The 22,653-nt window shown below is 36.2% G+C and overlaps 1 protein-coding gene across 6 annotated transcripts in view; it reads right to left on the reverse strand.

Moving 5' to 3' along the window:
* The window catches only part of ANKS1B (ankyrin repeat and sterile alpha motif domain containing 1B), a 409,682-nt gene that overhangs the window by 210,234 nt on the left and 176,795 nt on the right, over window positions 1–22,653 (reverse strand). For all 6 annotated transcript variants that reach the window (XM_015627528.3, XM_015627530.3, XM_015627525.3 and 3 more), the window contains 2 exons: window positions 3,379–3,959; window positions 1,382–1,454 (listed from right to left, as the gene is read on the reverse strand). In XM_015627528.3, the coding sequence (XP_015483014.1) occupies window positions 1,382–1,454; window positions 3,379–3,959 (654 nt within the window). The remainder of the gene's footprint in view (window positions 1–1,381; window positions 1,455–3,378; window positions 3,960–22,653) is intronic.

A 22,653-nucleotide genomic window follows, 5' to 3' on the forward strand; every position in this document is an offset into this window, starting at 1 on the left:
CCCTCCTTTTTCTTAGCTTTTATTGCTGAACAGCCCTGTGTGGTATGGAGTATTCCTTGCAGCTTGAGCCAGCTATCCTGGGTATGTCCCCTCCCAAGATCTTGCCCACCGTCCACCCACTGGTAAAGGGGGAATGTTGGAGAGCCTGGGTGCTGAGTGAGCACAGGGTGTTTGACAGGTGAACATCTTTCTAGCTACCAAGACTGCTGTGGGAGATAATTCCATCTCCAGCAGACCTGGTACAACTACCACAATAACATCTAAGAAACAGAAAATCCTGAATTATTTATAATATCTTCAGAAATTATTCACTATCTCCTAATGTAGAGTTTGTCTACGAACAGTTCTGTTTTCCAATGCTGCAAGTTGCAGAAAGACCAGTTGCCAGAACAACATGCCTAGCACATTTTGTGATATTTCCCCTTACTCTTTTTAGAAAAAAAAAATAAGCTGAGTCTGCTTGTTTTATCTGCAATTATATTTGCATTCAAATCAGTTATTTTCTCTTTATCCCAGATCCCCTTTTCACTGCAAGCTACTGTTAAAATAGCTGTGCCAATTATATTTAATTGATAAGACACAGTTTCATCCTGTATATATATGTAACAAAATGGACAGTTGTTCAAATATATCCTTTTCCAAATTTTAAGTGATAAAGTACATAAAATCCTGCCCTATATATCAACCCAATGCAATTTTTAGCAGGAATGTACCAGTACAGGTGAGTTAACACAGCTTTGCCTCAGAACTAAATTATTTGGACATGCAAGTCAGTTTTCCCTCCATGACTTAAGCAGGAGACATAATAAAATGCTTTAAAAATTTTTATCAGCACAGTTGCACAGGTTTATGCTGACAGACCAACAGGCTACGCATGACACAGGGTTCTTAGAATTCTCCATGGTAGGGGAAGTTTTCAAATTTTCCCATCATTGCTAACACCAGTCACTGTCTGTCAGCAACATTTTCAGCCCTGTGCCAAATATTTCTTCGAAGCAGCATTATATAATATTTTAAAAAGTGTCAGCAGTTATTGGATTATATATACTCAGAGTTCCATCATTCCAAACAAATCGTCATCTGGAAAAGACTGTAAAATACCCCCCTTGAAGAAAGGCTTCAATACAAAGACATTAATGAAGTATTTTTTTCTGGTAAGATTTCAAAACAACATTAATGACTCCAAGATGCTATTTAAAGCAACAGCTCCAGGACACTGGGCCTAATGCATCTCTAACAGTAAACAACATAGATTCTGTTCATGGTTATTCAAATATCTACAAATTATTTCAGCACAGTGGGTTACTAGCAATTTCTTATCCACAGTTTTCTTATAGACAATTAAATAAAAATTAAACAATAGTTGGTTGTTTTTCCTTACTTGTAGCGTGATCTTTCATCTCACCCAGTCCAGTATTAATTCCAGCATCTATTGAACTCATGATTTTATCAATCTACAAAAGAGACAACAGTGAAACAATTGAGGGATCCCATCTTCAGATTATTTTATAATCTATAAACTATTATAACTATTTTATTTTAGTTTTTCATGCATAGATTCATGGCATTATTACTCTCATCAGGAAAACAACAATCAAAATTGTAAAAACACATAAATCAAAGGTAGACAATTAATTTCTCCACTTTGATTTTTATTTTGCAATATTTATATGCCAGCAAAAACTAAAGCTAGCATTTCTTTTTCCATGGCAGAGTTCCTTACATACTGATGGCTCTGTTCATCTAGCTATAACCACTAGTGGTTATACTAGATTAAACTAGTGGTTTGTATAAGCATTAATATTAATGAATAAAATATATTTTCTTGTACGTTCTAAAGTATTTTAAATACACACAATGAAATCAATTGTTCAATAAATATTTCCAGAGAATTTCCTAGCCCTCTTTTTTTTCCTACCTGCCCCAAGCGGACTAAATAGGTATGAAACAGTGGTGTCCTCACATAAGACAGAACAACATTCTCTGTGAAACAACATTGCACTTATCCCAAAACTTACACACATTTCTGAGGTACATTGAACTTACTAGGTCAAAACCACTGTATCTATTTTATTTTCTGTAAGAACAGGACAAACCAAAACATGAATCAAAAGGTTGCTGTGGACTAAGAAGGTAGACAAAGAGAAACACACTTTACTAAGCTCAATATTAGAACTAGTAGGAAAAGTATGTATTAGCCACTGGTGACAGGAGAAAGTCTAGAAATTATGACAGAATCTGCAGATTGAGCAGTCATATTATATATATGGAACTTTTTTTACTCTTAAGATCAAACCTCGATGTAAAAAGGCAAACCTGGACCTGACTCTAAGCAGGATTTTATTATAGTATATCCAAGCTGTAAAGATTAAAACCTGAGTAAAAAAAACTTAGTACATCTCCTCTGAGAGAGTATCTCCTCTACAATGAAAAGTGCCTTAAAATGCCCTATCAAATCAGACATTTAGGCTAGCTTGAAACATTTTCCTAGAAAAATAACCAACCACATAATCAAACTCTGGGTTCTTTTTGAACATAATAGCACCCTGGAGATAGATGTATTTCCCCACTGTGGTAGTTTTAAAGAGAAAAGCTCACTTCTCTGTAGGAGCAGTAAAGATCTAAACATTTCACACTCTTAATTTACCTCAATGAGATGGGTACTTCTGTGTCTATGAAGAATCATTTACATTCTTAAAATTCAGCACAGGAAAAAAAAAGTTAAACATAGGGTGTCTAAAATCGAATTTAAATTGAATTCTAAACCTAAAATAAAGTCTCTCATATGAGCAAGCATGTGCACTACAAATTCAGTGTGGACATTTCTGTTAGTAGTCCTGAATTCATTGCAGCTAGGAGTATTCCCACTTCACACAGCAGCCAGGTATGTGCCAAGCATTTTGTACACAGGCTACATACTAGTTAGAGGATAAGATGCATAAGGAGGGTTTGTAGAATGCCCAATGAATGCTCTATTATTACCATTTTCTCCTGGCTCTTGCTGATGTGGCACTGCCATGGTGGAAATAATTAGCAAATATGTAAACAATAGGCACAGTTACTAAGGATTTTATTAATGTTATTATTGTCAGTGGTGAGGGCTTTAGTAGACAATAATTTCAGTGCCACAAAGAATTGCAGAATTACTTCTGGTTAACTTCATTCACTAGGGAAACAATAGACTTTATTGAGTGGGCAGCATTTGAACAGAAATGCTTTGCATTTTGTGCCAGCTGTTGAACTCCCTTGCAATACAATGTGACATTCTCTCTGAGGCTTTGAAGTGTGGAACAGTCACTTTTTATTTTGTCTTCAAAACTGAAAACCATAACAGTGTCTTCACAAGACCACAGTACTTAAAAATTGAAAAAAACTTACTTCTTCCCATTCTGATGTGAAGGAAGGTGTTCTCTCCGAATTCCCTTTGGAGCACTGTGGCTTTGGTGTGGGTTCACTCCAATTGCTTCTTGCTTTTTTATCATTTGGTGGATGGGTGATAAGATTAGAATCCGACTTTGAAACATTTTTGCACAAGTGCATTTCCAGCAAGGTCTTTGGTAAGGATCGTATTCTGCCCAGCGTGCACGCTCGCTCCACAAATCCCCCAGTGGTAATAACCCATTGTTCACTTATCCTTGGCGCACCAACCAGGGTATGATTTTCTGCTGGTTTATTTTTAGTATGAAATATGGTTCTGTTTACAATTGGTGGCTTTTTTTTCTTAACAGGAGGATCAGAGCTGCTTTCTTTCCGTAACTGTATCTGCTGTGCTGCGCTCTTGCTCAAAATGCTTTTCTCCAGTGGCCCGCTGCACAGGTTTACTTTGCTGTACAGCTGGAGAGGATTTTCAGGTGGGTCACATGCAGGTGATGATCCATGAAGTAAACCTGCAAACTGCTCAGCGGGGTGTCCTTCAGGAAGCTCACTTTCAGTGGATGTTTCACCCTGGCTACGTTGCTCTGAAATGAGAGAGCACCTTGTAAACATAAAAGGGAGATATAATAGTGCAAACAACAGAACGCTTACTCCCCTCAAAATTAGTTTTTAATGCTGCACAGTACACTCTTACGTAAAGAAACATAAGACAATTATGCCATGAACTGAATTATTATTTTCTTTAAAAAAAATATCTTAAATGTGTTTATTTTTTCCTAAAATATCTGCTAGTTGAAGAACAGCCACCAATGCTCAGTGCTATATATAAATTCCATGAAAAAACAAATTTATAAGATAAAATAGGACAGTGCTATTCCATCAACTTGATGATGTCTCTTTTAATTTGTTATTGAGTTGAAATGAGCACAAATTGCACAGTTTAGTATGATGAATTAGGTAGTTAGTTTGTAGGTGGTAAAATACATGAAGAACCATTATTGTCAGGAGTATTCTTAGTAATTTTTCTTTTTATAGGCATTATAATAATAGTGAATTTACACTCTGATGCCTTTTTACTGACAGTCTCTAAGGAATAGATCTAAGTGCTGCTTTTATTTTTGGGAACTTTTGAGAATAGTAATAGTAACCATTGGGAAAAGAGGGCACAAAATCAAGTCTTTTCAAATGTGCTTTATATGTAACTTAGTACATATGCACACACACAAAAAGAAAGCACAGAAAAATGGACTTTGGCAAGATTTAGAGTGGATTTTTAAAATTTTATAGCTCTTTTTTACACTTGTTGCTGAAAGAACTAGGAGGGTAAAAACTAAAGAGGCTTGCACTGCCTCACTTTAAGTCTTGGTGTGGTTAACATCCCTCTATCAACATGGCATTAAGTCAGAATGTTCTAGTCAGAATAACTGTGTCCCTGCTAATGGTCACATCTCAATAACTACTTCATTAAAAATAAATAAATTAATAACAATTAATAATTATTAATAAATAAATTAATCTCATTTTTTCTAGAAGTTGTATGTTCTAGATTGACTCTAACTGTAGGACTGTGTGCACAGCAGTAGCTACCACAAGGCATCAAGCATAGCATCATGTACAAAGATATTGAGCAGTTTTCTCCAATTAACTAAAATATCTGCTGGCAAAAAAAAGCCTCAATCAAATCTCAAAATATCCTTTCTAAAAGAAAACAGTGCTTGACTTTATGAATGACAGAAGAAAGATTTTGGTGTGTACTTCAAAACTTCATCAACTCTTTTACTAGTCAGCAGCTCAAAAATATAAAATTAAATGTTTTTCTATATATGATAAAATTCTAAGAACCTATAAACATATACTTTTCTTCTTTGAGAAACAACCAACTAGAATATACACTTCAGACATTTTGCAACCAAAAAGATGCGAGGTGTTATGGAGAAAGGTTAAATGTAGGACATGACAGAGCCTAAGGGATCAATAAACCCAGAAAAAATTGGTTTAGGGCAAAAATTCAGGGGAAAAGGAGGACATGGGGCATTCTCTCTTTGATTTCTGAAAGTTGCTGATTTATACATATGTCTGCAACTTTGAAGGTGAAGTCAAAATGAGCAATAAATTATGCAAATAATCACTGACTTGGGTGTTTTTCCTTTGCATGAAAAGCTCAGTAGCTGAGATTCTGCTCCAGATTAAGACACCTCATTTTTCTACATGGGTAAGAAGCATGTTAGCTCCCACCATAGTCAGAGATCAGATTAATAAAATGAGTGGAACCTCTCACTCCCTGTACTCTGTTAACTGGGCTAACTACACTGCCAGTGACTTATGGGAAACAGCATTCAGCTTGTGTTCAGATACCTACATTTATACATCTTAGTCATGAATCCTATTTTGATGTTCCAGACAGGTATCTTATAGCTGTGTATTGAACTCATTGAGGAGACAAATATTTTTATCAGGACGAAGTAAAGCAGGAGGAAAAAATCAGGAAAAGGAAAAGCTTACAGAGACAGGATTGCAAGAATTTCACTACTAACTTTGCTACATCTATGTTACAAAATAACACTGGCCAACAGCTATTAGGATCTGAAGGAATTACTAGGCTCATGTCCTTTAAATTACACTCGCCTTCTCAAGACAGAGCTGGTCCACCCAAATAATTACTGGGAATGGTCTCAGGTCTCAGCTAAAACTTGCATTGTGCCTGGGCACCTTCTAGGTAAGTCTGTTCAGTATTGGCCAAAGACTGGCAAAACTCAAACTAAGAGTACAGACTGCCAGTGGCATCTCATGCCCTGATTTTGCTCAGTTTACTGCTGTAAACAAAGTTCTTACTGAGAACTCCTATTCCCCTGTGGTCAGTAAATATATGTACTGACCACTAGAAAGTGTGTGTATCTCTTACTTTCCAGCAGTTTTGCAGTGACAGCATATCAAAACATTAATTCTGGATGTTTTGATAGTCAATGTGGCAGCAGCTTACCATGTATTCAAAGATTTCAAATATATTGTGTGAGCCTTTTGCAGCTTGATCTTTCACAACAGTTACTGTACTGTGCGCACATAAGTATATATATATTCTACTTTAGGCATAACTTTCATCTTTGAAATACCCACACAAATACTTCAAGAAAGTCAGAAAAAATTAAAACAGAAGTTGCTTGTGCACCCATTAGTCTTCTATAAGATCACTACTAGTTTTCAAACATAAATACCCTGTCTGTTTCACTCAGTGTTCAGAATGAAGTTTGCTTAATGAAGAAGCAGCTCCTCAGCATTTTCATAGTATCATTGAACAGTTCAGTTTGGAAAAGGCCTCTAAGATCATCAAGTCCAAGTGTTAAACCAGCACTGCCAAGTCCACCACCACCACCAATCCATGTCTCTAAGTGTCATATCTTCACATCTTTTAAATATCTCCAGGGATTTATATTCTCTTTGTTCAATAAGAGTGGTCTTATTACCTATTTACTGCACAGTATGTAATTTGTTTCTGAATATCAAGTTCTTTAACAGCTTCTCAAATTTTTATGACTCCATTATCTAAGGGGATCAAAAATATGAACTCATGTATCCTTTAAGGTGAGATTGTAATGTGATATTATACTAATTTGAAAAATGTAAGACACAAGGATATAATGCTGAAAATGTACAAATGTTTGGGCATCTGATTTGAGATGCCTCAAGATTTTCTTTATTCAGAGTGTTAAACATTTTTTAACAGAGAATATTTTCATAGCATGGTTATTATTTATTTCAGTAGATCAAAAGAATCAGGCCCCTAATGTCAAATTCGTCACTCAAAAACCAAGGAACACAGCTGATGGCTACTTGGATAACCTTTAGGTAATGGCTGCTTGGGTAACCTTTGGTCTATCTTGACCAGAGTAACAAAAGCTCTGGCAGAGACAGTGTATTCTCTCTGTTGCCTTCAGCTGCCTCAGCTGACACTTCTTTGATACATTTTGCTTTCAATAAGAGCTCTGTTAATTATGTGACAAATTAAGCAAAGATCTTATAGCTATACCTTCTTCACCCCATGATTTTGAGCAATGCAAACCACATCTATACCAGGAAATGAAAAAGACTGGGGCTGTCAGGAAAAAAAATAATCCATGTGGTCATGATGAAGGTTGTGAAGCAAACAGCATTGCAAGCTGCACTGCAGCCCTAAAACAGATTATCCAGAGTGGTGCCATCTGCACCTTTGCACAGTTTCAAGACCTGGTTAGGAAAAGACATGTCTGATCTTATGATGACAGTCCTGCTCCAAACAGGAGGATGGACTAGAAATCCTCCAGACATCCAACAGTTTAATGAAACAATTATATTTCTGAATCTTCTGGGTTTTGAATTGATAACTGTTGAGGTTAATGTTATTTGAATATTGACTTGTATTATTATTTTAGTTTCTTAATGTAGTTAATGTTCAATATTTTTATGTTCAGCAAATAAGGAGAGTACAGAGATGGACTATAATACTGCTCTAAATAGTATAGTAGCCTAGCACTCACTCTCATATTCTAAAGAAATTATAGAAGGAAAAAACATAAACCATATAACAGATAATCATAAAATAATTTCCTTGAGTACACTTTTCTTTCTCATTCCAAATCAGTATTTGTTAACCTAAGACCTGAAATATGAGATGTTAAAAACCTCTTCAAACTGCACCATTATCTAAAAATACAGATTCATTGTTCATGGGAATATCCAAAAATTCCATCTCAAGAACTTAAAGAATGAAAAGCTTTACACAGGCTAATACCACTACTATACCCTTGCTAAAATAAGCAACTTTATTTAAAAAAAAAAAAAATAATAAAAAAAAAATCCTGGCTTTTAATAATTACCCATCTCTGAGACGTTTTTTTTTTTTAATTTTTGCATATTTAGAAAATTATACTGAAATCAATATTTCTCCTAAAGCTTAGTAGTAATGCACAAAATGTTATATTTTATATATTATTTTCTGCTTTTAAGCATTAAAAAAATTCTTATTTTGAATACTGCTGTGCATTGAAAAAAACCCATACTATTAAACCTTTTATTAATTCATATATTTATTTCTTCTTATTATTATTTCAACCAACTTAACTGGCACTAAGAATTTATATAAACAATTACATTACATAGGTCTATACTCAGTGAACAGTCATTTAATAATGCCAGGTTTTTCTGTTCACAGGCCTTTGAGTAAGCTTTATGAGAAGGAACTTTAAGAGAGAGGGTAGGGATACAAGGGAACAGGAAAAGTTCAAGATCTTGGACTCAATCCCAGTGGAGAGAAGCATTCAGCTTATAATTTTTTATTTTTTTTCCATTTTGCAAGTACATTTATTTTTGTAATAAAAAAAAAAGCAAATAGAAAGAGATCTTGCTTCCTTACCAGATACTGCTTTTCTTACCACTTTATCTTTTTACTTGTAAATAGTATCATAAATACCAAAACATAAACAGATGTCATTTCTACAGAACTTTAGTGTTATTACAAGTGCACGTACAGCTTATCCATCTGAGTGGATTACTTCTGAAAATCACTGTGATACTGCCATATCTGTGTTGCAAGGAAAACATTTACATTTGGAACTACAAATAAATTCAGTTGTGCCATAATCTCAAAGCCACAGATACATATTGCTATTATCACCAGTTTATACACAACCAAACTGGTATTTAGGAAGCAGATTGCAATTCAATCAGCTATTTATTTTCACACTGATGTACCCCAGCACAGTTGCTTGTGGTACATATATAGAACTCTATGGAATACCATTCCTCACTTGCAGTATTTGAGAGTTATAATTTACAGATGCTTCATCAAACTCATCTATTTTTTTCCTGCTTCTGACTCCAAGACTGCAGAGCACATTAAGAAAATCAGAAGCATACTGAATACCGTGAATTTTGCATTCATGTAAAATTGGAAATCGTCTTATTCACATTTGTATCTCAAGAGATTCCATGTTCCAAACTAAAGTGCATTCAGGAGAATAACAGTTGTTAATAACACCAATGAAAAGAGCTGTAATAGATAAATTATAATGACAGAGTTAGATCTTTAACAGGCATTGCTGTTGCCATGGTAGAAAATTTCTAATGTAAAATAAAAATCCACTAGAAAATTGTTCTATAGCTATGGTAACAACTGTATTGTGACATGATTATTCTATTCAGGTTCTGTTTTCGTTTTATCCAGAAAGATGTTTTTAGCATCACGCTTTGCACATGTGTAATATCTGCCCAAAAATGTATTCTCAACTCCTTTTCCCCACATTCAGTTGACTGCTAAAACCAACAGTCAGAACTGAGTAATATTTGGAAACTACCCTCTTATAGAAGGATGGATAAGCATATTTGCATAGTAAAGTTGCTTTGCAGACACTAGAATACCCTCAGTAGGGAGGATACCAGTTGTATTGGCAAAGTGATATAAAAGGGGATGATCAGCAAGGAAAGGGGTAAGACAGACAATTCATAGTATTTAAAAACAGAATTAGCAATATTCAGGAAGGCATTATTTCACACAGCAAACAAAATCATGCTCTGACCAAGCTACAGCTCTTTGATGGCAGCACTTTGGCTGAAGATATCTTAGATGAGGCAGAGCTGTAAAAGTTATAGCAAGGTACAATGGACCTGGGAGATAGAACAAGATTACTAAGCAAGTGGTGAAGACTGTGGGCTTCTACAACGACACAGAAGAGGAGCAATAGTGTCCAGCCAGACTGCAGTTTCTTCTTCTGCTTATTTCTAAATCTGGAGAAATCACCAGACTGTGGTTGGCAAGGTTGCTGTTGATGGTCTCCAGGCTCTGTGCCCAGGTTCTAACTCTGCCAGTTTCTCAAAACCCATCCCCTTAGAAATCACAATGAGCTTCTCTGTGGGTTGGGAGTTTGCTCTTACAATCTTCAAAACTGCCAATTCACCCCTTAGCATCACAGTCTGCACTCGACTCTGTACTGAGTCTGTACTCTGCCTCATTGTCTCTACCTTCATAGTTTCACTCTCATCATCTGTTTCACAACGACCCATCTAGAACTGAAAAGATGGGAAAGATTTTCTAGGAAAGATTATCTCCATATGGAGTTTTCTGAATATTGCTTGCCAGCATCTAACAAAGAAAAAAAAGCTCTGGGTGAGGAAAGATATTAGGCAGTTATTACTGTTTAATTCCAACCATATTATCATGCCTAAATATAGTCCTTGCCCAGATTTTCAGCAATAGAAGTGTAATATGGTACAAACAGAGTTAATTTTAGCTCTTATTGAGCTGCTTCTGTATATCTTCATATTTTTTTTTATAAATGTATATTCTGTATTCGAGGAGGACATAAATGTAATTTTCTCATTCCCACAAAGGGTTAAATTTTACTGCAAAATTCAACACAGACAAAAATAAAGAGCTGCAGCTGCCACCTCCATAATGCCGTTTCCATGAGGATTTCTTTCTATGTGACTATATAAGGCATGGTTCCTAGACATCTTAAAGACAGACAGGCTCTCATGAACCATCACATTTTACAGTACAAAATTCTGCCTTATGCCTGCACATCAAAATAAGGATTCTTCAGAAAAATAACATGCTAACATTTTTTATGGACTAAACATATCAGACAGATAAAATAATGGTCAGCATCCCTCAGGTGAAATACTGGACAAACTCAACACTCACATTCAAGCTAAAATTCTGCTGGAACATTTCAGCTCTGCCATGCAGTGAAAGTAAAAAGAAATCCTCTCAGTGAGTCTTTGCAACTTTCAGTGAATGTTTCATAAGAAATTTTGAGAGGTGAATGGCAACGGATGTAAAATGTAATTCTACAGAGAGATCACATATCACAGAGAAATTCTGTGAGGATCTCTTTTTTCAGCAAAAAGCAGTTGAGTGGGCTGTGGCTGTGCTCAGAAAGTACATGTTAATCTGACAGTGGAGTACAGCAGGGCAGAGTGATACAAGAGGAAAACTTGGTGACATTTAATAACCAAAATCTTTGCAAAGCAATATCAATGTGATAGATGAGCACTTGAAACCATATCCTTTTGTTGAATACTGTAAAAAACCCTGTTACATGTTCCACTTCTGGTATTTCACACATCACATGGAAGGAAGGAATGACAAGTTTCTCCACCAAGTGGGAACAAAACTTACTAATATTCAAGGCAAAAGAATCTATAAAAAATAGTGGATGATTCTCAGAAGAATGTTTCTAAAAGGAGACACTGCAGAAAAAATTTCATTTAAAAGGAATGATTTGCCCTAGCAACAACTCAGCTTCCCCCAGCATGAGACAAGACCAGAAAGCAAACGAAGTGTATGTTCTGTTTTCTAACCTCTGTATAGAATATATATATATATATATATTTCTGAACAGAGTATCATTTTTAAGATACTTCAGCTTGTCTCTTTCCTCATTCCACATAGATCACCTATGCTCTTTTTCAACTTATGTTTCAAATCCAGAAAGAATGGAATTCTTTTATGTTCTCATAAGAAATAATGTAAAATAAAGGCCCCCTACCCAAATGGCCTCTTTCAGTTTTCACTAAATCTCTTGTTAGGTTGTAGGGACAAAAAGTGTACAAAATTAAGAATGTCTAGAACATGTCTCTGTCTGTAGAACAAAATTTCAATTCTAGCTATAGGTACATATACAGTCAAGGAAAACTACATTCAGATTTACAGCTCTGTGTGGAACATTCACTGAAATTTTATATAATTGCTTACATGTGACAATATTGAAACTAATAACTAAAATTCATAGTTTTTTTAACAATCTTGCAGCTCACCACATCTTTCAGTTATAAATACTGATTGGGGAAAATGAGAGAATAAAAACCAAATTAACTGTAATCACTTTCTCCTAATGATTTATTTGGAGGTTGCAAATGTGAGAAGATAACTATTTAAATTCTTTTGAAAGTATTTACAAAACATAAATGATCTTTAAAAAAATCTACACAACTATATGCAAAATAATTTAGCTAAGAATAATAACTTTCTAAGTATATTTAATATCTCTAAAAGTTGTTTGCTGTTCACAAGTAACTGTATTTACTTTAAAAAGTCATATTACACACAGGATGCTTAAAAGAAGATGTGAAAAGAAGGGCAGATTTTCAAGTGGCTAAATGTAGGAGTATATGACCATTTTAGACACTATAGGGTATCCAAAATAATTGCAAAGGCTGACAGGTGTGACACAAAACTTGGAAACCCTTGTCTTTCTTGTGGTCAGAAACAGTACTTGTAGTATCCAAGTTGGTCTAGACATCTGGTTTGGCACTTGAATTGTTTCTTAGAGGTCAAATGGAGGCAGACAATGAGCACTGAGGGTAGATATAGACATTACATCTCAGAGCATCCTTTACTGTAGAATAAATAATTTCATGTGTGCATACTCCCCACTTCAGATGACTTATATACACTTACTTTAAATAGGAATTGAAAATTTGTTATTATCTTAAGTCATGATTGTTGATACTTCTACCAAAAGAGCCATCAAGAGGCCAGATCACCTGAGTGCCATAGAGCATGAAAGGTTGGCTGATACTAGGTATCAGTTTAGGATATTTTGTAAACATATGTGCATTTGAAACATGGAATTAACCTACTTTAAATTAACTGTTACTGCTAGGAGAGCAGCAGTCATAGCTAGCAATCAATGTGTAGCTTTATTAAGCTACTAGCATGCAGAAAAGCACTTGCTCAATTTTAGATACAGTTAAAGGAAAAACAAGCATTAGACAGACATGGAAGAGCATTGAATGGCATTGGAAGACAATTACAAACTTTCATGCTCCACCACAAATGACATTTTACAGAGCTCTCTTATTGTATAAATACAACCAAATAAACAAAAATATTATTATGAAAATCTGTATGACTCATCAACTAGTTGCAGGACAGAAGCTCTCACATAGACCAAGAGGCACAGTTTAATGTAATTAAAACCCCTCTTACACAACAAGCTGGAAAGTCACACAACACAAATGCTACACATAGAAACTGAATAATTTAGTTTCTGGTAGGATCATGCAAGAGTTAGAGGACAGAGTTTCATCAACTCAGTAGCTGTGGCAACAGAGTACATTACCACTCATCATACTGCTCTTCAAACAGAAGGTAACACTCAGCAGCTCCAGGGCCAGAACTAAGTGTAGGAATGGCCTCTAACCTGCTTCTAGGGCTAATCAGCCGCCCCACTTTGGGTTGCCTAGTTGAATTCACCTGGTTTATTTTGCTTGAGAGGTATTAAAAGTTCTCACAGAAGCCCTACTGATGAAGCCATATCTGGGGACACCCTATGAAGGAAGTGCAATGACACAGAGGTGCTGGTCACACCTTCTGCTACTTCCACAGAATTCTGCCATCCATGAAAGGATGATATTCTCTGCAAAGAATGGGTCAGTTATTCTCTCTGAAACAAAGGAGGCAGATATCACCCAAAGGCACCAAATAGCCCTGCTTTTCACATATGGTACACCTACTAAGAATAATAGTTTCTTAACTAGGGATAATAATGTGCATGAGGATAATAAATATTAGCAAGGTCTAATAAAGAGGTTTAATTTATCAAGCTAAAAGCACTAAGATGGCAGAGCTTTCAAAAATATCCTCCAGACCAGTAGAAATACATATATAAGTTTGTTTAAGAGTCCAAGGACTGTAAATAGGAAAACAGAAACTCAGTCTAGGGGATCAGAAAAGAGACTAATTGTGTGAATTACACCATTCTAGTCCCATAATTTATAGACCAGATTCTGTTCAGCTAACGGTCTGATCAGAATACCAGGAATAACAGATGGTAGAATTTCATCCAGTCGTTGTCACATCTTTAATAAGTAAATGAATTTTCCTATGTAATTAGATATTTTAGATTTAGAAAATATCTTTTCCAGTCATGAGTTATTTACTTCTCGTCTACAATGCTTCAAGACAGGTGGTAACAAGCTCATTAGGGCCTTAAACCAGATACATCCGAAGCAAGGCTGGCCTAGTATGTTGTTATTGCTTCATTCTGCTCTAATTTATTTATGTTATACTTGGTATGTTTATCTGTGAACTAAGGCCTCAAACCAGGCAGATCTGATCTCCCTATCATTTATATATTTCTGCTATTTAAGCAAGTGTGCTTACATTTCACCTGAAGAGACAAGAGATCACTGAGATCTTATTTTGAAGATGGGAAGAATCTCCATCAACAGGGAAGTTCCTTGCAAAAGCAAGGTGAAGAGTTGTAGCAAGTTGTCTAACTTACCAAACATACCCAAGAGAAATGAGAGTGCAGAAGTAGTTCGTTATGTCAATCGTAAGTAACAAATAATTGCAGAAACGATATTATGATTGTTTGAATTAGCATATTCTTCATTTGGAATAAATTGGAAATCAGATAATAATGGTCTCCTGGGAAATTTAAAACACATCACTTTTGCTGTCTCTCTAAAAGCAAACAAGCACAGCTCAGCATATCAGATAGCACTATAAGATATGTACCAGAAAAAAAAACATCTGCAGATGATCTCTTTCTTCTGCTAGATTTTATTGTTAAAATAATGAGAAATTACCATGAAAACATTTTAATAACTTCTCTGATTAAAAGTGGGAAAACACCATTTTCTTGTAAAAATAGGAAAGAGGGAAGCAGGGAAGGCAGAGAGAGGACAGGAAGAAAGAAAAAAGCCATTCTGATGACCACAGACAGTAAAACCAGAAACTCTTGATGAGGCTTTCAAATTACAATTGTTCCCAAAAAGGACTTTTTTTAATCTGCAATGTGGTTTTATGCTTTTTTAAATTTTAATTATCTTGCAAGAATTTCATGAAGATACAAAGACGAAATGTCAAGTATTTAGACAATGCTTGTTTCCTGAAAGCATATTTATGGAAGCATCAATTATAAAGAAGCACAGTAAAAAAAAAGTAAAGATGGTCACTCCTAGAATAGGTTGCCTTGAAAATTACAGTGTTTTCAGCATTTCACATTAAGTTAGTTAATCATTCTTTCTATCTGCACCAACTGAAATGAAAGAAGGCTGGTGAGGGTGGTGGGAATAAGTGACATGCAGTAGGTATTTCCAAGGAGAATGACAGGAGTTCTTAAATGAATGCGTAGTCAGCTACCCAGGAGTCCCATGTCCTATATACAATGGGACATGTATACTGGCCTCTTTCTAGCCCACTTAACAGATAAATGAATTTTCTTCAAATCTTCAGATGGAAAAAAAAGGTACTAAGCTATTAAAATCTTCTCTTCTCAGAGAATACATGGTGGGCCAGAATTTAAACTAATTGGGACAGCTACAGTACTGGTAAACAAAGAATAAATCTGCACAGAGGGAAGAGACATATACTTTTTTTTCTGAAAGCAGCTTCTTTTCTTTGAAGCATAACTTGGACAAATTAAAAAAAAAAAACCAAAAAACATCTACATATATATATATCTGAGGATATATTATGTGTTTCCAAACCAAAACTAACTCCACAGGTATGAAAATTGATCGGTGAAGTTTAAAAGTAAATTTTAATTGTAACTTGACTTAAGTTCACCTCACAGTCAAACTATGAATATGAAGAACTATGAGTCTGTCATTTGTAAGTACTTTCAAACTATCTCTAATCAATCTGAACTTCAATTGCTTTTGTCATTTGATAGAATCCCAAGACATGCAGTAATCATCACAGAGAAGTACAGAAGTTTCAATCAAAATAACTGCCTGTTTTTTAAAAGTGGCATTTTTCTTCTACATCAGTGTGGTGGTTTCACATTGATTGATATTTGGGGAAAAAGTAAGAAAACACCATGGAAGTGATTTCTTTGAGAGAAGCTGCTGGGAACTTCCTCTATGCCCGAGAAAGGCCAAGAGCTGGCTAATTCCGAGAACCGACAACATTTTGCACTATTTAGAAATTAGATCCGCCTCTGTGAGATCCACCTTTTAACAACCACAAACCTGGGACATTTTTTCTCCTTGCTTCCAGCCTTGAAAGCTATCGGAGCTCTGGTGAGGCCAGCCACGCGCCCCTGTGGCCTGTGCGGCCTGGGTGGGGCTGGGCCAGGCCCCAGTGGCTCGCAGGGGGATGGAGGCTGTGGGGCATGGCCGAGGTTGGGCCAGGCCATGGCTGCTCACATCTTGCCAATACTAAACCACACCCTGGCCCACACTGACGGCTCCAGGCCAAGCCTCTCCTCCCAGTGGTGGCTGAACAGACAGAGGGGCCCAGGACGGCCTGAAATCCATCATCATGACTGTGGCGGCCACTGCCTACATCCATCTGCAGGCCTGGCAAAATTTAACTCTTTCACTACATAGATGAGACCTGCAGACCACGATTCTTTCCTCAAGAGGAAAGGACAAAGTGGGAACATGTAGAAAGCAATGTGAAAACACTGAGGTCAATAAAGAAAGAGTCAAGCCCTAGACAGAAGGGGAATAAGGAGATGCCTTAGTGTTGGGCTGAAATATTCTTTTGATAGGGCCATGTAGATGACCAACAATACACTGAAATATTTTCTTTAATTCATGAGAGTATGGAGAGATGAAGCATTCAAACTGTAGATGTGAGCAGAGGCATCCATTAATGAAGCCAAGCAGATGTTGGAGTAGCTGTGATCCCATGAGATGCTTGAACAGAGAGATGAGAGTTGATGAAGACACTTTGGCCCCAGGGAGAGAAGAAGAAAACCTCTGTTCCCAGAGATGATCACGGAGACAGATGAAAAGAACCTTTCCTTTGAAAAACTCATCTTTAATATAATACTCCATGAGTTCATGGCCCATGGACACATCTCTAGGAGGGCTGTGAAAATGGGAGGAATTTCACAATGGCAGAACTTTTCCCGGGCAGCTGCTACTCATAGAACTGAAAAGCCACAAGAGAACTGTTTCTTGTAGAGAAGTCCCCATGACACAGCAAGAGAAAACTCCTCTCCCTACAAAAACTGATGAAAGACTATTGTATAGTTGGCATCTGATCTAACATGCCAGGTTTTGTCTCTACATGGTTGGTTAGGGAAAGAAAGAAGTTGGGCAGGGGGAGGAAAGGTGCTTTGGAAGTTTTATTCTGATGCTTCTTATTCTTTTAGTTCTATTAATAAAGTTTCTTTATACCTTTTAAGTTTTGAGCCTGTTTTGCCCTTCTCCTAATCCATATCTCACAGCAAAGAATGAATAAGTGCACTGGTGATTTTAGTCAGTGCTAAACCCACCACACTATTGGTGCATTGGCCAGGAAACTCAAATTGACAAATCTAAACCACTATAATCAGGTAAACCACACTTCTACTGGAGCCAACACAGCAGTGTTTATCAAACCAAAGACAAAGATCCAGAATAAGTCAGTCATTTCAAAGGTCTGATTCTTTTTGCCAGTTTCTGAAGTCAGTTTGTTGAGGAAGACTATTTAAACAGAAAGGCCATCACTCTTGTATGACTTTACTTCACAGTTCTCAGGTGAAGGGTGGCAGAACAATATTCTTCCCCTACATGGCTAATCCTATAAGAACTCCTGTGGGAAAGTAAGAATTCTTAGTTTTGTGGTATGAGTTCTTAATGTATCTTGGCAGTTAGAGAGACTGACTCATAGAAAGTAAAAATATTTCATCTTCATTGTGGGGATGGAAGTACCTCTATACACCAAGACATGAGAGGTCCATACTGAGGAGGTATTTTGCTTCTCTACTCCCCTCTGGTGAGACCACACCTGGATCCAGCTCTGGAGTCCTCAGTAGAGGAAAAACATGGACCTGTTGGAGTGGGTGCAGAAGAGGGCCACATAAACGAACAGAGAAGTGAACCACCTCTCCCATGAATACAGGTTGAGAGAGTTGAGGTTGTTCAGCCTGGAGAAGACTGAGGGAAGACATTTAATTCAATAATTAAACAGGGATTAGAAGAAAGATGGAAAGAAGAAAGACAGAATTTTTAGTGCAACTGTAGCAATAGGTCAGGGGGTAATGGTTTTCAACTAAAAGAAGGAATATTCAAACTAGATAAGATGAAGTAGTTTTTTACAGTGGGGGTGGTGAAACACTAGAAGAGGTTTCCCAGAGAGCAGTGGATGCCTCATTGCTAGAAACATTTGAGGCCACGGATGGAGTTTTCACCTGGTCTAGTAGAAAGTGTCCCAGCATGTTGCACAGGTGTCCAACTGGATGACCTTTAAAGGTGCCTTCCAACCCAAACTATTCTATGAATTTTAAATTTGTGCATGAGACAAAGATTCCCAGCTGATTAAAGTGGACCAAAGCTTAAGGCAGGGCTGGCCTGTCTCCTTCAGAATCTGACAGGTGTGGTACAATGTATTTTAGAAAAACACACAGCAGTTGGTAACACAAAAGCATGAATTTAGGGTCAGAAAGTGCCACATCTATCTGCCCTGCACATAAGAGCATAGAATAATGTGGTTCATCTCTCTGAATACATCTGATACTAAGACACTAAATGTGGAAATCAGTTCTCAGTTTTAATCATGGGATGGTTCTTTCATAAATTAGTGTTTGTCGAAGAATTTTTAAAAGGCAAAGCCCCTTTAAACTCAGTTTATTTCTATTTCACACTATATTAGTTTATGGAATATACAAAAAGGCTACTTGAAGATACATAAAAAAGAAACCAACCAATAAAAAAAGAGAAAACTTAAAAGAAGAGCTACAATACCAGAAAAATTAAAAATATTCTAGGAGAGTAAGCAAGAAAATAAGAGAGGGGAAACACAGGAGCAGAAGTCAAGGGGGAATATTAATTATAGATATAGAGATATACATAGTAATAGTTCTATGTGTTTATATATATACATATTAATAGTTCTAGGGAACTCTAACCAGAGCTGCAGTACTCAACAAGTGCTTTCAGTCTTGCTGCATCTGTCTCTCCTGTCAAGCAGCTCCTTTGATCAAAATACTGAAATTAGACATCTCTGTCTTTCATTTCTGCTATGTTCTTTGTCTACATTCTCACAGCCACAACAGCTCTATTTTACTGCCCAGATACAAGCTGAAGTTTCCAAATATTTGTTGTGTGGACACTGCTTAGTTTGCTGTTTCTCTACAGATGAAGAGAATTGCAGGGAGTTTTTATTTTTACTGTGTGTCTTGGCTGAAGGCAATCATATTATATGCAACTTTTCTCACAAAAATAACAATGACATTATTTTCTGAATTACATTTTATTTTCCTGCTTTAATTAAACCTATAGATTTGTCACTGAAAATTTCTGACAAAGTCATAATAATGTTCTCAGAATCACAATCACAACAATCATAGGAAAACTTATGACAAAATCAAGGAGAAATTTAAAGTAGCTAAAGTACCTTTGAAAAACTATATGTTGACTCAATTAAAATGAATAGAATAACCCCAAATAGCTTTTAGTTATTAATTTTAGATGGGGTGTTTTTGTTATCTTAATTTTGACAAATGCCTTTTTTTAAAAAAAAAAATGAAAGCTTCCTCACATGTTTAGCTGTGCTGAGAGTGAGTTTTCTTAGCATATTCCCTATTCACTCAGCAATCCTTCCAGCTGTGCCACATGGGAAGCTCAGCCATGCTGTTCTGAGTTGTAAACCAGGTTGTAAAATCAAGGCTATTGCTAAGCAAACCCTCAGTCATGAAGGCAGAATTTTTTTGAAGTCATCAGACATCTTTTCAAGTCCTTATATACTTATTTCTTTGGTGTGCAGTCTTATCTGTGGTGTTTGACTCCTGAAGGAGGATTAGTGCATTCCTGGGCCTCAGATAAAAGATGTCCCAAGTGTTGTCCCAACACTTGGTGTCCCAAGTGTTTTCTGCATTCACTGTAATTTTCCAGAACCATTTGAAAACAAAGAAACTACATCCCAAACAATATGAAAGAGTACAAAGCTCAAAGCTGAAAGCCAAGCTTCTTGCATAGCTGGAAGTAGGTACCAGGATCATGCCTGATTCCTGGACTAACACAAGGAGAAATCACCACTTTGGGAGAATTACAATAATATCTGAAATACTAAGGGCAGAGGAAGCAAAGTTCAACTAAAACTAAACAAGTGGAAAGACAACAGAAGGGGTCAAAGAGAAGGAACAAAATACTGAAAGTATTTTTAGCCTGTTTCATGAACCCACACCTTTCTTGTGAAGAGTTGGCCTATACCAGACAAAACAAAGCAGAAATCAAAAATCCCAAACACACATGCCCATTACTATACAGACTTGTATTTGCCATCACAGATACTGTGAATTGGAAGATACCAATACATACACAGAATGTACTTTTCCTTCAGCTAACTTTACAGAGAGAACCCCTACCTAAAAATGCAAAGTTTCATTCTAAATCCTCATGAGATTGTAAACCTAAAAATGTAAAGTTTCATTCTAAATCCTCATGAGATTGTAAACAAATTCATAGAGATTGTACACTTAAGAAACAGATTGGGATGGAGGGGAAAAAGGAAAATAGCTTAAGCAGGTAAAGAAGTCATTTGGTTCACTTTAAATAATATTACAAAATCTTATGATGAATTTCAGCCTTTTCACTTTAGTTTTCAACCTTTTGACAAAAAGGTTATTTGATGAGCTAGGAAATTATCTGCCCTATCAATTGCATTCTTCAGAAAACAGAAACACTGCTAATATGCAGATCCACTGTTTGTAACAGACCACAAGAAAAGTTTGGAAGTGTTATGCATGAGATTGTAATTGTTCTGCTTCCTCTACAATTTCAAAGCCAGTTAATACAACTAGGCTCCCACATACTCTTTAATTAAACATGTGAATGAGACAGACCTCTTTCTGAATTTCACATATAAAGACTACGATTGATTTGGAAGCATTACCCGTTACTGAGGGCTAGGTGTGACTCTCATCCCTTGCACACCCTCAACACCGCCAATCATACTAGCATAAGCATGGCACACAAGTCTTTACTGGGGCACTCTCAACAGGATCAGGAACACTTAATTGACAGCTGTGATCCTAGAGACAACAAGAATAATTTTTTAGATGTAGTAGATCATCTCTCCATCTCTCGCATCCCACTCCAGTGACACAGCTGGCAGTGTCATCTGCCACATCACTACATCTCCAGTGGCCTCCAAGTATTTGCTGCTCATTATCCTGTCTCCACCCTGAAGGTCTCTATCTCCTTACACAAGAAATTCCCTTCCCACAATTTCAGTGGGAATACCACAGATCTGTCAGTAAGTACATGGTATTATTTTTTTTTCATAAATCTACCAAATTTCCACTATCCTAATTAAAAGGTAGTTTTCAAGGTATCAACTGTTTTTTTCTTGTGAATGTGGGAAGGCAATGGTGCTTTTTTGGAAGGTGTCTTTGCACATGTGACACAGACTAGCTGAATAATAATACTGATTCAACCACATTCACCAATATGAGGCCATTTTGTGTTGAATTTTATTTTTTTTGCACAGTACAACATTCAAAACCTACTAAATCAAAACTAGAATAAAGATTTTACATATATAGAAATAAACTTGATTTTTATATAAACCACTAGAGAAAAATTGATTTTCTTGAAAGCACTCAAGTATTTATTAGGATTTTATAGACTGTCAAGAGTCACATAAATCAGGAGATCAGGATATTTTTCATTTATATCTGAAGTAATTTTTTTTTTAAGTGTGAAGGAACAAAAATTGAACATAATTTAAGCTTCTAGTCTTAGTAGCAAACTCGGCTGAGTCATAAATATCACTGAGGACAGCTGTGATGATATAAAATTTACTGTGTACCAGCTGTTCACTGAGAGTATTACATTAAGAAATTACCCCTTCCAAACATAAATTGTGGTGTCCAAAGTACTTGATGTAGTAGTTTCCCTTCTACTAAGGGGACATAAGATTTTACACAACGCCTTCTAGATACAAAAGAGAATAAATAGACTTTATTTATGAAACAGAAAATGTAATCATTATCTGGTTTAATGGCAAATTTGCTTCTGGTCTGAAAGATGCTCTAGCTACCAGAAAGAAAGTTAAGAAGGTAAAACTAATTTGAAGAAAATAAGAGTATGTATTGATATTCTGTTAAATACCCCTCTGCTCTAAGTATTAATGCAATTATATACTAGAAACTCTGCAACATGAACACTTCAGAAGTGTCTTATTTAATGGCCTACAGAAAATCCACAAAAATTACTTCATTGTAACTTAAATACCTTTGCTTGCATCAAGTTCTCTAAGCAGAATTTAACATTGATGTGATGAATCCCAGCAAGGGGGCAAAGAGGCGATAGGAAAGGTCAGCAGGAAGGAATCAAACAGAACTCCTTAAAGAGACATGAGAT

This window comes from Parus major, chromosome 1A (assembly GCF_001522545.3).
Source record: "Parus major isolate Abel chromosome 1A, Parus_major1.1, whole genome shotgun sequence".
Taxonomy (NCBI): Eukaryota; Metazoa; Chordata; class Aves; order Passeriformes; family Paridae; genus Parus; species Parus major.